This window comes from Onychomys torridus, chromosome 7, assembly GCF_903995425.1.
Source record: "Onychomys torridus chromosome 7, mOncTor1.1, whole genome shotgun sequence".
Lineage (NCBI taxonomy): Eukaryota > Metazoa > Chordata > Mammalia > Rodentia > Cricetidae > Onychomys > Onychomys torridus.
This window is the reverse complement of record NC_050449.1, coordinates 29,640,467-29,654,124: the sequence shown is the minus strand read 5'-3', so window position 1 is coordinate 29,654,124 and position 13,658 is coordinate 29,640,467. Positions and strand designations below refer to the sequence as shown.

The following is a 13,658-nucleotide window of genomic DNA, read 5'->3' as shown; positions in this document are numbered from 1 at the left end:
GATTGAGGGGGCTTTGCCTCATTGCTAACTGGCTGGAGGGTAGATGAAATTGGAATGACAAAGACCTGACCTTGTTCAGCCAGACTAATCTCTTTCTCATCCCTACCCTGTGTAGCCATTCTAGGGAACACCCCATCTTCCTGCAGCTTAAGGATTATTTCTGGGTAAAGACATCATCCGCCTATGAGTTGCCCTTTGGGACTAAAGGGAGTGGTAAGTTATTGCTCAGCTCAGTGGACTAGCAGCTCACTACCTGTGAGCTGTTTAGTGGGACCAAAGGAAGTGGTAAAATAATGAGTTGTCCTACCCAAGCACGTGGGAAGTTCATATCCTGTTCATGTGAGCCATGCTGTTGGACATTGCTGTCCACTGGCTCCAGGCCTGGGTTCTTTTGCGCAGACCCAGGTACCTATGTCAAGGAGAGGAAGTCTGGGGAGTGGAGTGGGAGCAGCCTTTAGAATGCTGGTGACCATGGTCTTCGTTTCTTCTATTCATTCTTTTTGTAGAAGACCTTCTTCTCCGGGTGTTGGCCATCACTAGCTATTCTGTCCCCGAGAGCATACAGAGGTAAGGAGGTATTCTTCTCTTTGCAGTCTAGGTACCTTCACCTTTCCCTGCTCCAGGGTCAAATCATCTTGGTTAGTACCATGTCAACCAGCCTTCGGTCGCTGGTTCACTGTGGCCAATTTGACACCCCCTAGCCTGCCTGTCTCCAGGAGCTACAGGTACTCTAACACCACAGCCAGCCAGGCGGTGGTGGCGCTCGCCTTTGATCCCAGCACTCAGGAGGCAGAGCCAGGTGGATCTCTGTGAGTTCGAGGCCAGCCTGGTCTACAGAGCGAGATCCAGGACAGGCTCCAAAACTACACAGAGAAACCCTGTCTCAAAAAACAACCAACAACAACAAAAATTATAAAAATTTTAAAAACCACAGCAACCTAGCCTGAGCATCTAGATGCCAGAGGAGGCAGAAGCTGCTGACGGTGTTGCCATGGCAACAGACAGACCTGGGCCACAGGCAAGGGAGCTGTGTCCTAGGGTTTCTCCTCCCTTCCTTCTCCTCTTTTTTTCCTTTATGAAGCCCAGGATGGATTTGAATTCTGTAATTTTCTTCTGACACTTCCTAAGTGCTGATGTTACAGATGTGTGCCAGCTTACCCAGCTCTTGTGCCGGGGTTGCCCGCGGTACTCTGTATGCTTTCCTTCCTCTTATTATCTCTTTGCCATGCTGGCTTGTTTGTACTTCACTGTGATGCCTAGGACTTCAAGGTCAGTAAGACTATTAGCAGGGCCACTTAGCATGCCTGATCCATGCCGATCATCAGGGACTGAGGAGAACCTAGAAGTGACCTGAGGTGGCCCCCAGGCAGATGCAGAGCAGCGAGAGTTCAGCAGAGCAGGGGCTCCTCCTGGCTTTGACCACCCCTCTTCCCACGGCAGCCTCGAGTGTCGTCGCTGTGTTGTGGTGGGGAATGGGCACCGGTTGCGGAACAGCTCACTGGGAAGTGTCATCAACAAGTACGATGTGGTCATCAGGTGTGTGGCCATCCCTCCTGCTTCTTTTTGGGTCCTGGATGTCCCAAACAGGGGGCTGACATCTCTAGTAATGGATATTCTTTCCCTGGCCCAGATTGAACAATGCTCCTGTGGCTGGTTACGAGGGAGACGTGGGCTCCAAGACCACCATACGTCTCTTCTACCCTGAGTCTGCCCACTTCGACCCCAAAATGGAAAACAACCCAGACACGCTCTTGGTCCTGGTAGCTTTCAAGGCAATGGACTTCCACTGGATTGAGACCATCTTGAGCGATAAGAAGCGGGTAAATTGGGACAGATGGGAGAGAGATATGGTTATGGGGATACTATCCTCCTCAGGGCTTCACGTCCCACAGAGTGCCTTGTGATGACTCGAAAGAGTTGGTGAAGGGACAGGGTGAACCAGGCTCTCCACAGCCAGAGCCTTGGGCCTCTCGCCAAGGGCATTATTTTATAGGGCTGCTGATAAGCTGCCCTGCGTTATAGCTCAAGAGCCTGGAGGAGTTGGGGTGGCAGCCAGAGGCCCTCTGGGCTGTAATAGGAACACTGTCAGAATGTGTGAGAAACCCTGGAACAGGGGAGCTGTCCCACAGTTACCTTGGAACAGGCAGTTTTTGTGCCTTTCCTGATGGTCCTCACAAAGAGCCTACTCCCTCACTTGGCCATCTGGTTAAAGGCTGAACTGTCTGATCTGGCATTTTTTTGCCCAGTATGTAGACAGTCTAAGGCTCAAGCCCCTTCTTGTGTGCGTATCTCTGAAACAGGTAGTGGTCAGACCCTGCACTCTCCACATTACCCTTCCTTCCTCATAAGGGGACCCTTCGACCTCCTTTGGTCTCTCATCTCTGGCACAAGTGTTACCTCAGTTCTGCTGCGCACCTGAGGTATCAACCTTGACCTGGACCCCATCCTCTGCCTGAAGACCACCAACTGGGTTAGAGTTCAGAAACAGGTCTTTACCTATTTTCATCTCTCCCTTCTGACCCTGCCCCCATAGGTGCGAAAAGGTTTCTGGAAACAGCCTCCCCTCATCTGGGATGTCAACCCTAAACAGATTCGGATTCTCAACCCCTTCTTTATGGAGATTGCAGCAGACAAGCTCCTGGGCCTGCCCATACAGCAGCCTCGAAAGATCAAGCAGGTGATGAGAAGCTGGCAACAGTGAGACCAAGCTGGGAGGAGATTGGGGTCCTGGGTGGAAAGTGAGGAGGAACTCGAGAGGCAAGAATGATATGGGTGCAGCTTGTACTTGACCTTTGAAGACAGGCTTTGTGGTGTGCTGCCCTGATGGACAGTGTGTACTTGGGAGAATTGAATCGGGCACCCTGAAAGTAGGAGTGAGCGAAAGGTCTAGGTTGGATTTGGGCACTGGACTTCATGATGTTTTTGGCAGGTTCTGGTCAGAGCCTGTAAACTCTGGTCAGAGTCAGTGAGCTGCCGGCATACTCACTGGCCCTATCTTTGAGAACAGCCTGAGTCAATGAAGAGTTACTGTTAGATGCTTATCTTGGGACATACTGATCTGATGTCTTGGGTATCATGAGTATGGTAAACCAGTTTAGGGAGCTATCACAGTTTTGTGAGCCCAGCTTTGATTTCAGCACTCTGTTTCCTGGTACTTCACAACTGACAGAGTTTACCCCATAGTGTAGCTTTACAGATAGTTTTCCCATGTGTCATAGTTGACTTTCTCATGGGGGCATGTGAGACAGCAGAAAGAGGTCACCAGCAGGCATTGGCAGGACTCACGGTTCTTCCACTTGCTGTGGTTACCAGGGAGGTCTAGGACTGGGGGATTTCAACTGCTTATCTGCATGGTGGGGATAATATTTGGGCTGACCTCTTAAGTCTATGGCAGGACTTAAGATAACAAAGTTGGAACACAGCGGCTGCTCTAACAGTATCTGCCCCTTTTTGTCTTCTTGTTAGTTTTCTAGAGACAGGCTGGCCTCAAACTCTTGGTAGTCTTCCCAAGTGCTGGGGTTACAAGGATGAGCCACTATACCCAGCGAATATTAGCCAGATTTTAAATAAATATGCTTATTCTTGACTATCTATGTTATTCAATGTCATGCGTTGGACGCCTGCCGTGTGACTGCCTAGTGGTGAGCCTGAGCCCACGTGCTTGGAGACTGAGCGGTGCCCCTGCTCCGAACAGATGCTGTGTAGCAGGATAAGCAGTTCTAGGTTTCCTGCTGGATGAATGGGCAACTGTGCTCTACTTACTTAATACAGAGAGTGCCAGGAGGAGGGGCAGAGCTGCTGAGGAAGTGATGGCCACGTGATTCTGCAAGACCCCAAACTGGATGTGAGAGCACAGGGTGATTAAAGTGGCAGGGGTGGCCAGGTGTGGTAGTAGATGCCTGTAATCCCAGCACTTGAGAGGGTAGAGGTAGGATTTCAAAGTTAGCCTCAGCTACGGACAGATTAAGTTCAAAGCCAGCCAGGGCTACACAAGCTCCTGTCTTAAAAGGTAGCAAGGGTGAAAAAGAAGGCTTACTAAGAAGCAATGAGGGGGCAAAGACAATTGAAAGAGATGCTGGGAGAGATTTGGCTTTAAGAGGCCTTATGGAGTCCAGGAAGTGACTCTTGGGGTGAGTGGGCAGGTGACATGTTCTATAAAGCTGGCCATTGGAGGCTGGCAGGGCCAGCTTTCTGAAGTTTGAATATTAAGTTGACCATTGCTGTGGATAAATTGGGGATGGAGAAAATGGGATCCTCACAGCAGCCCATAAGGTGGGCAGGCAGGCAAGGTACTGTTGATCCTGCTCTACAGAGGCATATATCATCCCAAGAAAGTTCACACAGCCATGAGTGTCAACCCATCAGGTCCCAGGAGAAGGGCAGATCCCTCTTCCCCTCTTTGAACAAGTTGTTTATATTTGCAAGCTCCAGTTTCCTCATTTATAAAACGAGGCTAATAATAGTATCTGTGCATATGTGTTTGGAAGGGGATGGTGTATTATACAGACAGGATCATGGTGATTGTCACTATCCTTGATCCTTGCCATGATCCTCCCTGGAGACCCACATCTGTGGAGGTGTATTATCTAGTATGCTGCTGTGTCGGCCAGACTTTCATCCCTGATAGCAGCAACTGACAGATGGATAGATTGATTTTGCTCATGGTCTCAGAGGTTTCAGTCAGTCTTGGCAGGAGGACATGATGGAACTGAGCACTCAAATGTGGCATGTGGGAAGCAGAGAGAAAATACCTACAGCCCCCTTACCTACGGGACAGTGCCACCCACCTTTAGGGTGAATATTCACTCTTTGGTGAATCCTTACTGTCCTTAACAGACACCCTTAGAAGTGTACTATAGTAATTTTGTAGGTGCGCCTCAATCTAACCAAGTTGACAAGGTAACCACAGTAGCCACTAGACATATAACATTTAAAACTTAGGAACTGAGTGGGTGGCGTAGTAGTTCACGACACTCTCTGCTTCTGCAGAGTACCTAGATTTTCTTATATGCACCCACTTTGGGCAGCTTGCCACCACCTGTAACTAGTTCCAGGGGACCCAATGCCTTCTCCCAGCCCCTGGAGGCTTCTGTATGCACATGGTGCCCATAACTCAAGCAGGTGCATACACATAAAAATAATAAATAGTTAAATCTTTAAATTTAAAACTTAATAATCAGGGGTGTAGAGCAGTGGTAGAACACTTACCTAGAATACAAGAGGTCCAGGTTCTAGCTCTTGCACAGCAAAAAGTTTAGAATTTGATAGAGTAGCTAATCACTTCCTCGGCTGTATTAGCTGTATTCAGGTGCCTGGTTGGTTAGCCGTTGCCCCGTTGGACAGCTAAGGTAAAGGATATTTCCATGGCAGAGCACTGAGGCTGAGTGTGTGTGAGGTGGGTGGTGGTGGAGGACCCCTTCAAATGCCCTCCTCCTCTGCCCCTCAGAAGCCAACCACAGGTCTGCTAGCTATCACCTTGGCCCTACACCTCTGCGACTTAGTGCACATTGCTGGCTTTGGCTACCCAGATGCCTACAACAAGAAACAGACCATCCACTACTACGAACAGATCACACTTAAGTCTATGGCGGTAAGCAGCCTTGCTTGGGAGCCCAGTGAGCCACAACTAGAGGAATGTTGGGTGAGGAGGAGGTGTGGGGGCAGAAAGTGATTTGGGATATGGTCATTCAGTGTCAGAAGTGGGACCTGGGCATCTAGACACCCCAGCTGGCATCCTCTGCATTTGCTACGTGACTTCTGTCTCCTTTCTGAGAGCCCACATAAGAAAGAAAACTCCCAAGAATTGTGGGACCAGAAAGAGGGGAGGGAGACCTTTCTGAAGACAGAGAGCTACCTGGGGGCCCCTCACTTACTTCCTTGGCTGTCTCCACAGGGGTCAGGGCACAATGTCTCCCAAGAGGCTGTAGCCATCAAGCGGATGCTAGAGATGGGAGCTGTCAAGAACCTCACGTACTTCTGACTTGGATGAAAGCTGTAAATGCCAGTTCCCTACTTTGCCATCTGAGTGACCCCTGTCTACGGCTTCAGGATGCCTGGTGCCAGTACAACTCACTTGAACTCACCCTCAATGGGGAGGGTGTCCTGGGACTGGCCAGGTCTTAGGAGAGGCTATGTCTCTTGCTCCTCTGGTGGAGTCCAGGTCTAGACAGGGTGGACACACTGAGGCTACAGGAGCCTGGCCAAGGGAGGGGGGCTTGCTGCTGTGGTATCCCCTCTCTGCCAGCACAAAGTGGTTTTGTTTGTTCTGGGGGCTCCTTTTTTTATTTTGTTTTTTGTTTGTTTGTTTGTTTGGGTTTTTGTTATTGTCAATGTTTGTTTGTTGTTTTGTTTTGTTTTGTTTTGTTCTGGTTTTGAGACAGGGTCTGACTGTGTAACCCTGGCTTATCTGGAACTCACTATGTAGACCAGGCTGGCCTTGAACTCACAGAGATCCACCTGCCTCTGCCTCCCAAGTGTTGGGATTAAAGGCGTGTATGAACATGCCTGGCCCCAGCAACAAGAGATTATTTAACATGCTATTTAATTAAGGAGAAGAAAAATGCAATGGGCTGGTCCCGTGGCATTCACAAAAGGGACACAATACAGTGTTCTGCCCACTTTTTAATAAAATTTACAGAAAATTGGCCTGTAAAGGCCCTGACCTAGAGCTGGCCTCCTGGGAGGATGGAGGCAGCAAGTGGGAAAGTGTCCTCTAGAGAGGGGTTGCTACCTCCCAGCAGGCATGGGAAGGGCATTGACAAGGGGGCTCCATCTAGAAGGGGCCTCACCTGAAAAAGAGATTACAAAAGACCAATAAAATATTTTTTTTTCCTAAAATGGAAGCACTTGTGGGCTCTGTGTCTTTTCGGGTTGGGAAGAATATGGCTGGGAGTGTGGTAGCGCACAGACCTGAGATTATGGCAGGACACAGTCATTTCGGCAAAGAATTTGTATTGAGATGGTGCCCAGGTGAGCATTTCCACGCTGGCAGAGGGTATGAGCAAGCAGTGGCCAGATCAGCCCTATCTTCAGACATCCAGCCTGGTTGGTGTCTTGCATCCCAAGGGACTAAGGGAGGGAGGAGAGGTGGAGGGTGCCAGATGGAGGTGGCAGCATCTCTTCCCCTGTCCTCCTCTCTGGGAATCGCATGTTTTAAGGACAGGGTGGGGTTAGACAGAGAAAGCTATTTCTCTTCTCAAATTAAGTAGGAATCATAAAACAGAGCTGGCGGAAGGTCCTGTGAGTGCAGCGGTGAAGTTTGCCAAGACCAGAGTGGGCAGGGCTGGAGGAGCTTGGCAAGTCCTGTGAACTCGTCACTGGACCAGGGAATGAGGCTGTTTCTGTCCCAGGTCCCTTGGATCTTCAGTCCTGCCATTTGCTTGGCTCTCTGGCCTTTATTCCCCACCTTCCAGGCCCTGCTCTACTGCCAGCTGGGCCTGCTGCCACCCCCACAGCTGTTTCTTTACATCTGGAGCCAGGAGGGAGTGTTGGAACTCACAGCCGTGTCCCGGGCTTGCTCAGAAAGAGCTGCAGTCTTGAGGTTTTTGAGACAAGACAAGCCAGGATGCGATGGATACAGAAAGGGCAGTGGCTTGGGAGGGAATGAACAGGATGACACCACCTTGGAACAGTAAGGAGAACAGCCAGCCTCATCCAACAGGGCACTCCTGAGGTGTGTGGTCTGGGGGGATTCTGAAAAGCAGTTGGACCATAATGTCTGAAGCCCTTCCCTTGTTTCTCTCCCACTGGGACAAGCTATCTTACAGGCTGCATCCTGGGAAGACTTTGTAGGGGTTTGTGAGTGCCTCTAGGCATCTATGCTTTGCTTATCCCAAAAAGGGAGTATCCATTTCTCCATCCAAGTCCTTTGAAAGTGACTGTCTGCACATATGATCCAGCTGCCCTGGACTGAGGCCACTGCCTGATACTGAACGTGCCTCAACTTGAACCAGAAGCCAGCACACTGGGTCACGCTGCCCCTCCCAACTCCACAAGTTACATGGGGGAGTTGATAATCTTAGGGTGACATCCAGACCCTCACGATCGCATACATAGCAAAGTGTGTGTCTGGGCATCCACCCAGACCATTCTTTGCTGGGGGTGGGAATGGGCCTAACTCTCTCCAAACTGTGCAAGCTGAGGCAGTACCCTGCAAGGGTCAGGCCTGGGAGTGGAGCTTTGATGTGGAGTTGTTGGATGCCGTTCCTTGGTGTTCTGGGAAAGAAGTTTTCAGCCCAACTTATGTGAATGGAGTGTCTGCCAGCTTGCCTGGTACTGATTAAACCATGCCCTGAAAAGGCAGCGGTGGGAGGGGGGGGGGGGGAGAGAATGAGGGCACAAGTGGGTTTACATCAGGTTGGGCCGGGTAACTCCTGCCAGTTCGCTCCGGGCTTCATTCCTGATTCTGGCCATAAAACCAAAGGACGTATCCACGTATTTCAGTTACCTGGGGTGCTTGAAAAATGGAGATTCCTGGGTCTCAGGGGTGTGGGGTCCGGAATCAAAATCTTACAAGCATCCAGATCCACCGCTCTTAAGTCTGGACTCTAGGAAGATCACGTGGGCCTCTTTTTAACCCTCCCGTCTGGTTTGCAATTAAAACCCATCTTAATCTCCGGTGCCCTTGAGCGGTGTTAAATTAGGCGCACGCGCAGGTTACGCCCCAGGCGAGGTGGGGATAGGGGCGCTGAGTCTGTCTAACCCTGTTGGTGGGTGGGCGGGGCCATCGGACTGAGTGGGCGGGGTCATCGGGCTGACGGGGCGGGGCCATCCGGCTGAGTTTTCCCCGCCCGCCGCCCTCCAGACCGTTTGCTAGCCTCCGCCCAAGTCCGCTGCGTCCCGCTGAGCACTGGGTCCCCCTGTTCTCTCCCGGAGTGGGGAGTCGAGGTATAATCGCTGCTCGGAGCTTTGCCGCGCCCCACGAGCCCCAAGAGAAGAGACCGACTTCCAGGAAGCCAAAGATGTCTTCACCACTGTGTTAGATTCTACAAACCAATTCCTTCTTTTTTTTGGGGGGGGGGGGGGGGAGACTGAGGCCCTAGAAACGAAGGGAGGATCTCCCAGCTTGAGATCACTGTTCTGGGCGACACAGAGTATAGGTCTTTCAGCTAACACATTTAAATGTTAATGTCTTAAATTTAAATACTTCAGGGTGTTTTTTTTAAAGTTTGTTTTATTTTAAATGTATCTGTCTGTGAATGGGTATGCACATGTGAGGTCAGAAGCGTTGTATCCTCTTGGAGCTGAAGTTACAGGTGGTTGTGAGCTGCCCATGATGGATCCTTGGGAACCGAATTCTGGTCGTCTGGCCCTTGCATGCTCTTAACCGCTGAGCCATCTTTTCAAGCCCCCCCACTTGAGGTTTTGATTAACACTTTCAGAGGACATAAGTATATATCCAATTGCTTTCCTCCTGAGACTGTCCAGTCTGCAAAAAGTTTGAACTTGGAAACAATACTGTCTGAGAGACAGTTAAGTGTAGTGTGCACCCAAAAAGCGGCCCCTCCCTGCTGTGTCATTGAATTAGCTGAAGAAACCTGTTTCTCCATCTGGAAAATACCGGTTACCCATGCCTGTCTCACAATGAAATCCTAAGGATCTAATGGGAGCATGACTGTAAAGCGAGTTATAAATAACAGAATTATAAAGCAGCCTTGCATAATGGAAAACTCTGGAGAGTGTATGGAACCCGTGAGCTAGATTTGTGGGACCAAATACTTGCCCCCGTACTGAGTTAACTCACTTGGTAAGAAAAGTCTGTCTTGAATCTTGAATCATACCCACACGCTTAAGAGACTCTGTGTGTGTGTGTGTGTGTGTGTGTGTGTGTGTGTGTGTGTGTGTGTAAGGAAGGTTTTGGATAGTCAGTAGACTGAATTCAAACCCCCTTTCCAGCATTGGTTCTCAAGTTACAGTCTGCCTGCCACCTCTAGGGAATCTTGAAGAAAAGTTTGGAGGGTGAAGTCACTCGTTTTTTTAGTGGTATGTGGAATGTAACTGTAGCTTCCTAAACACGATTGAGAAGCACAATTTCATAGTTGATGGTCTCTCCTCTAAGCCTTCTGTTTTTTGGTTTGGTTTGGTTTTTTTTTTTTTTTTTTTTTTTTTTTTTTTTTTTTTTTTTTTGTTATCTTAATTATAGCTACAGAAAATGATTTGGTAGTTCAAAATCACCTTGGTTTTGTACAGGCTGTGGTTTTAGGAAATTAGGTCTGAACTGAAAAGTTGGAAGTGTGTGCAGATCCTTCAACTAATGAGGATTCCATTGTGAAATCAGGAGGCATTCAGTGGAATTTTGATCTTCCTTGTTAATGATGTGTGTGTGTGTGTGTGTGTGTAACAATATTCCCTTGATGCTGGGCAGGGACAGTGACCCACAGCACACAGAGCCATTCCTGTGGCCATGGGGGAACCTATGGAGCTCTACTCTGGGCTGTGCTGTGGCTATGTGTATTATTGCTTTTTTTTTCCCTTGAGGCAGGGCCTTGCTGTATCTCCTGGGCTAGCTTTGGAACTCACTGTGTAGCCCAGGTTGACCTTGAGCTTGTGGCAATCCTCCTGCCTCTTCAGTGCTGGTATTACAAATTGTGTCACCATACCAAGCTTAAATGCATTTTTTTTTTCTCACAGCTAGAGTTTACTATAACTAAGCACAAAGATTAACATCCACCAAGGAAAGACACCCATGGGCAGAAGCCAGAAGAGTCTCAAATTGGAGTTTCCCATTATTGGTACCCATGGCTAAATGCATATTTTTACTGATACTATACCATGAACAAAGAAGTGTATCAGGATATAACCCCATTATAAATCAAGGAGTGTGTGTGTGTGTGTGTGTGTGTGTGTGTATGTATGTATGTATGTATGTATGTGTATGTGTATAGTCCATCTGCTTTTATTCTGTCCCATTCTTTGTCAAAACCAACCAAACAAACAATAACAACAAAAACCTTGCTCAGTGTCAGGTTCAAAGAAAGCAGGGACAGCTGGTCAGTGGTGGCACACACCTTTAATCCCAGCACTTGGGAGGCAGAGGCAGGCACCGATCTCAGTGAGTTTGAGGCCAGCCTACTCTACATAGCAAGTTTCAGGACAGCCAGGACTGTTACAAAGAGAAACCAAAAAGAAAGAAAGAAGGAAAACACACCAATGGCTGTCTGTGGCACCCATTAGCAAACCAAAGTGCATTGAGTCTCCAGGCTCTCTCAGTATCACGACTATCTTCGGCTCTTGTCTGCCCCCCGCCCCCCAGCCCTCTACCCTAACGATCTCCAGGTCGCGAGCTCCCCTTTCCCCAGCTTCTCATTCCCACATTTCGACCACGCACCCTCTTGTTTCTCTCTCTTTAATCTTCCTCTCTTGGCCCCCTCTCTCTTGGCCCTCCACTCTTTGCTCTCTCTCTTATTTTTGTCTCCTCTCTTCCTCTCTGGATTCTCCCTGCCACTCCCACCCCACAGGGCTCCATCGTCTACTACTTTCTCTCCCTGTTGTCTGGCTGTACTGTGCTTCATATCCACAATAAAAATCTTTCCCTCAACCATACCTTGGAGCAGCCATGTCCTCGATCTTTAGATTTTTGTGCCCAAGAAATAAGCTGACCAGATATGATGGTGTGCACACGTTTAATCCTAGCACTCTGGAGGCAGAGGCAGGTGGATCTCTGTGAGTTCAAGGCCAACCTGGTCTACAGAGAAGTTCCAGGACAGTTGAGGCAACAAAGAGATACCCTGTCAGAAAACAAAACAATAATAAATAAGGTAGAGGACTGATAGGGGGGGTATGTAATTCAGTTGGAAGGTGTTTGTCTAGCACACACAAGCTCTGGGTTAAATTCTCAATGCCACACAAATAGAATGTGGTCAACCCACACCTGCAATCCCAGCACTTGGGAAATGATGGCATGATGATCCCAAGTTCGAGGTCATCCTTGGGTACATAGCCAGATTGAGGCCAAGCCTGGGTTACATGAGACTGTTTCAAAAAGGAAAGGGAATGAAAAAAGCAAGGTTGGGAAATGATCTTGAAGCTCACCCCCATTTGGGAGGAGCCCAGATGCTTGGAAGCCTCAGCTTCTTCACTTAGAAGGACAGCAGGAAGAACAGCTAGTGTTTGGCGGAAAAGTTGGGGAAACTTGAACTCTGGGAAGCAGATGTTATTGCTTGCTCATATCAGATTCCTGGGGAGGGTTAACAGTGTAAAGTATACAGAGGCATGTCTTCCCTCTGGGAAAGATGGGGATGGTGGAGAGGATGGAGCTGGGTGGAGCTGGGCAGAGAGAGTGAGAGGAGGCCGGGATGTCAAAACACCCCTTGAGGACCAAAGTTGCAATTACTGAACGAGGTTGTTTCAGAACCATCTGTGATTCAGAGACTTCCTAAAACACCACTTACATCTACCATGAACTTTAACATTTCACTTGTCTCAAAGTGAGTTTTTCTCTTTGTTAAGCATAGAGCTTCTCTACCTGAGGAGGTGGATCTCAGGATTAGAAGTTGGAATCTGCCCGGGACTCCGGCTCGTCCTTTCACTGTGGATTTGCTGTACTGGTGTAGCCCTTGTGTGATAGGCGAGCCGGAGAAACTTTCAGACTAGGCTACCTGAAAATCCCCGCTGCCCCTCACACCGTCATCACTTTGTCTGTACTTACCTTTTTCCGGATTTCTCCAAAGTTCAGTACCCACTTAGTGTCAAGAATTTGTTAGTGCCCAGGCAACATAGCCCTGGTCCTTAAATTTCCATGCAGAAGGGGTGAAGGGGGTGTCTTTAACTTAGTCCCCTTGATATCCTCTTTGCCTAATTGGCAGTGACTCTTGGGGGATGAATCCTTTCCTAAATTCAGCTTCTTAAGTGGAATAATATTTTCCTCTTGCTTAACTGGGAACAGATTTCACAGGACTCACATTCTCCCAATGAAGTTGTGGCTTCCAGACTTCATTTTCTAATCTTTTTGGGTGTTAATTCTTTAGACTCACCGTCCCCTCCAATACATACACACCACCGCCACCATTAGAGCATTCTTCGAATGTCCTCGTTGCATCCCGAGATATAAGACATCCTTGCATTCCAAGGATCATAGGGCTTAGGAGCAGCAGAAAGAGATGCTTTTGTTTGTCTGTTGTTTCCCAGTCAGAGAACTCAAGGGATCCTCTTTTTTGTTGTTGTTGTTGTTTGTTTTGTTTTGTTTTTTGAGACAAGGTTTCCCTGTGTAGCTTTGGAGCCTGTCCTGGATCTCGCTCTGTAGACCAGGCTAGCCTTGAACTCACAGAGATCTGCCTGCCTCTGCCTCCTGAGCACTGGGATTAAAGGCATGTGCCACCACTGTCCGGCTTCAAGGGATCCTCTTGATCAGTGGCTCAAGATGTCCCTGCCCTGTGAGTTGAAGAAGAGCACCGGGGACAGGGAGTGACAGGTGGATATTGACAGAGGCACACCTACTGCCAGGGCTGGCTAAGTGGAAAGTGGGAAAAAAAACATCCCCCAGATGGGCAGTGGTGGCACACACCTTTAATCCCAGCACTTGGCAGGCAGAGACAGGCAGATCTCTGTGAGTTCGAGGCCAGCCTGGTCTACAAAGCAAGTTCCAGGAAAGGTGCAAAGCTACACAGAGAAACCCTGTCTCGGGGGGGGGGGGGGGGGGGGACACGACGGGACGACACGAC

The 13,658-nt window shown here is 49.0% G+C and overlaps 1 protein-coding gene across 4 annotated transcripts in view; it reads left to right on the top strand.

Moving 5' to 3' along the window:
• St3gal4 (ST3 beta-galactoside alpha-2,3-sialyltransferase 4) overlaps nt 1-6,842 on the top strand; it is a 39,815-nt gene extending 32,973 nt beyond the window's left edge. For 3 of the 4 annotated variants that reach the window (XM_036193931.1, XM_036193930.1, XM_036193928.1), the window contains 7 exons: nt 116-213; nt 507-567; nt 1,441-1,536; nt 1,631-1,820; nt 2,534-2,677; nt 5,447-5,590; nt 5,894-6,300. In XM_036193931.1, the coding sequence (XP_036049824.1) occupies nt 116-213; nt 507-567; nt 1,441-1,536; nt 1,631-1,820; nt 2,534-2,677; nt 5,447-5,590; nt 5,894-5,980 (820 nt within the window). In that variant the 3' untranslated portion in view covers nt 5,981-6,300. Of the gene's footprint in view, nt 1-115; nt 214-506; nt 568-1,440; nt 1,537-1,630; nt 1,821-2,533; nt 2,678-5,446; nt 5,591-5,893 lie in introns of all 4 variants that reach the window. The other variant, XM_036193929.1, reaches the window with a different exon arrangement.
• The last annotated feature ends 6,816 nt before the right edge of the window (nt 6,843-13,658 follow it).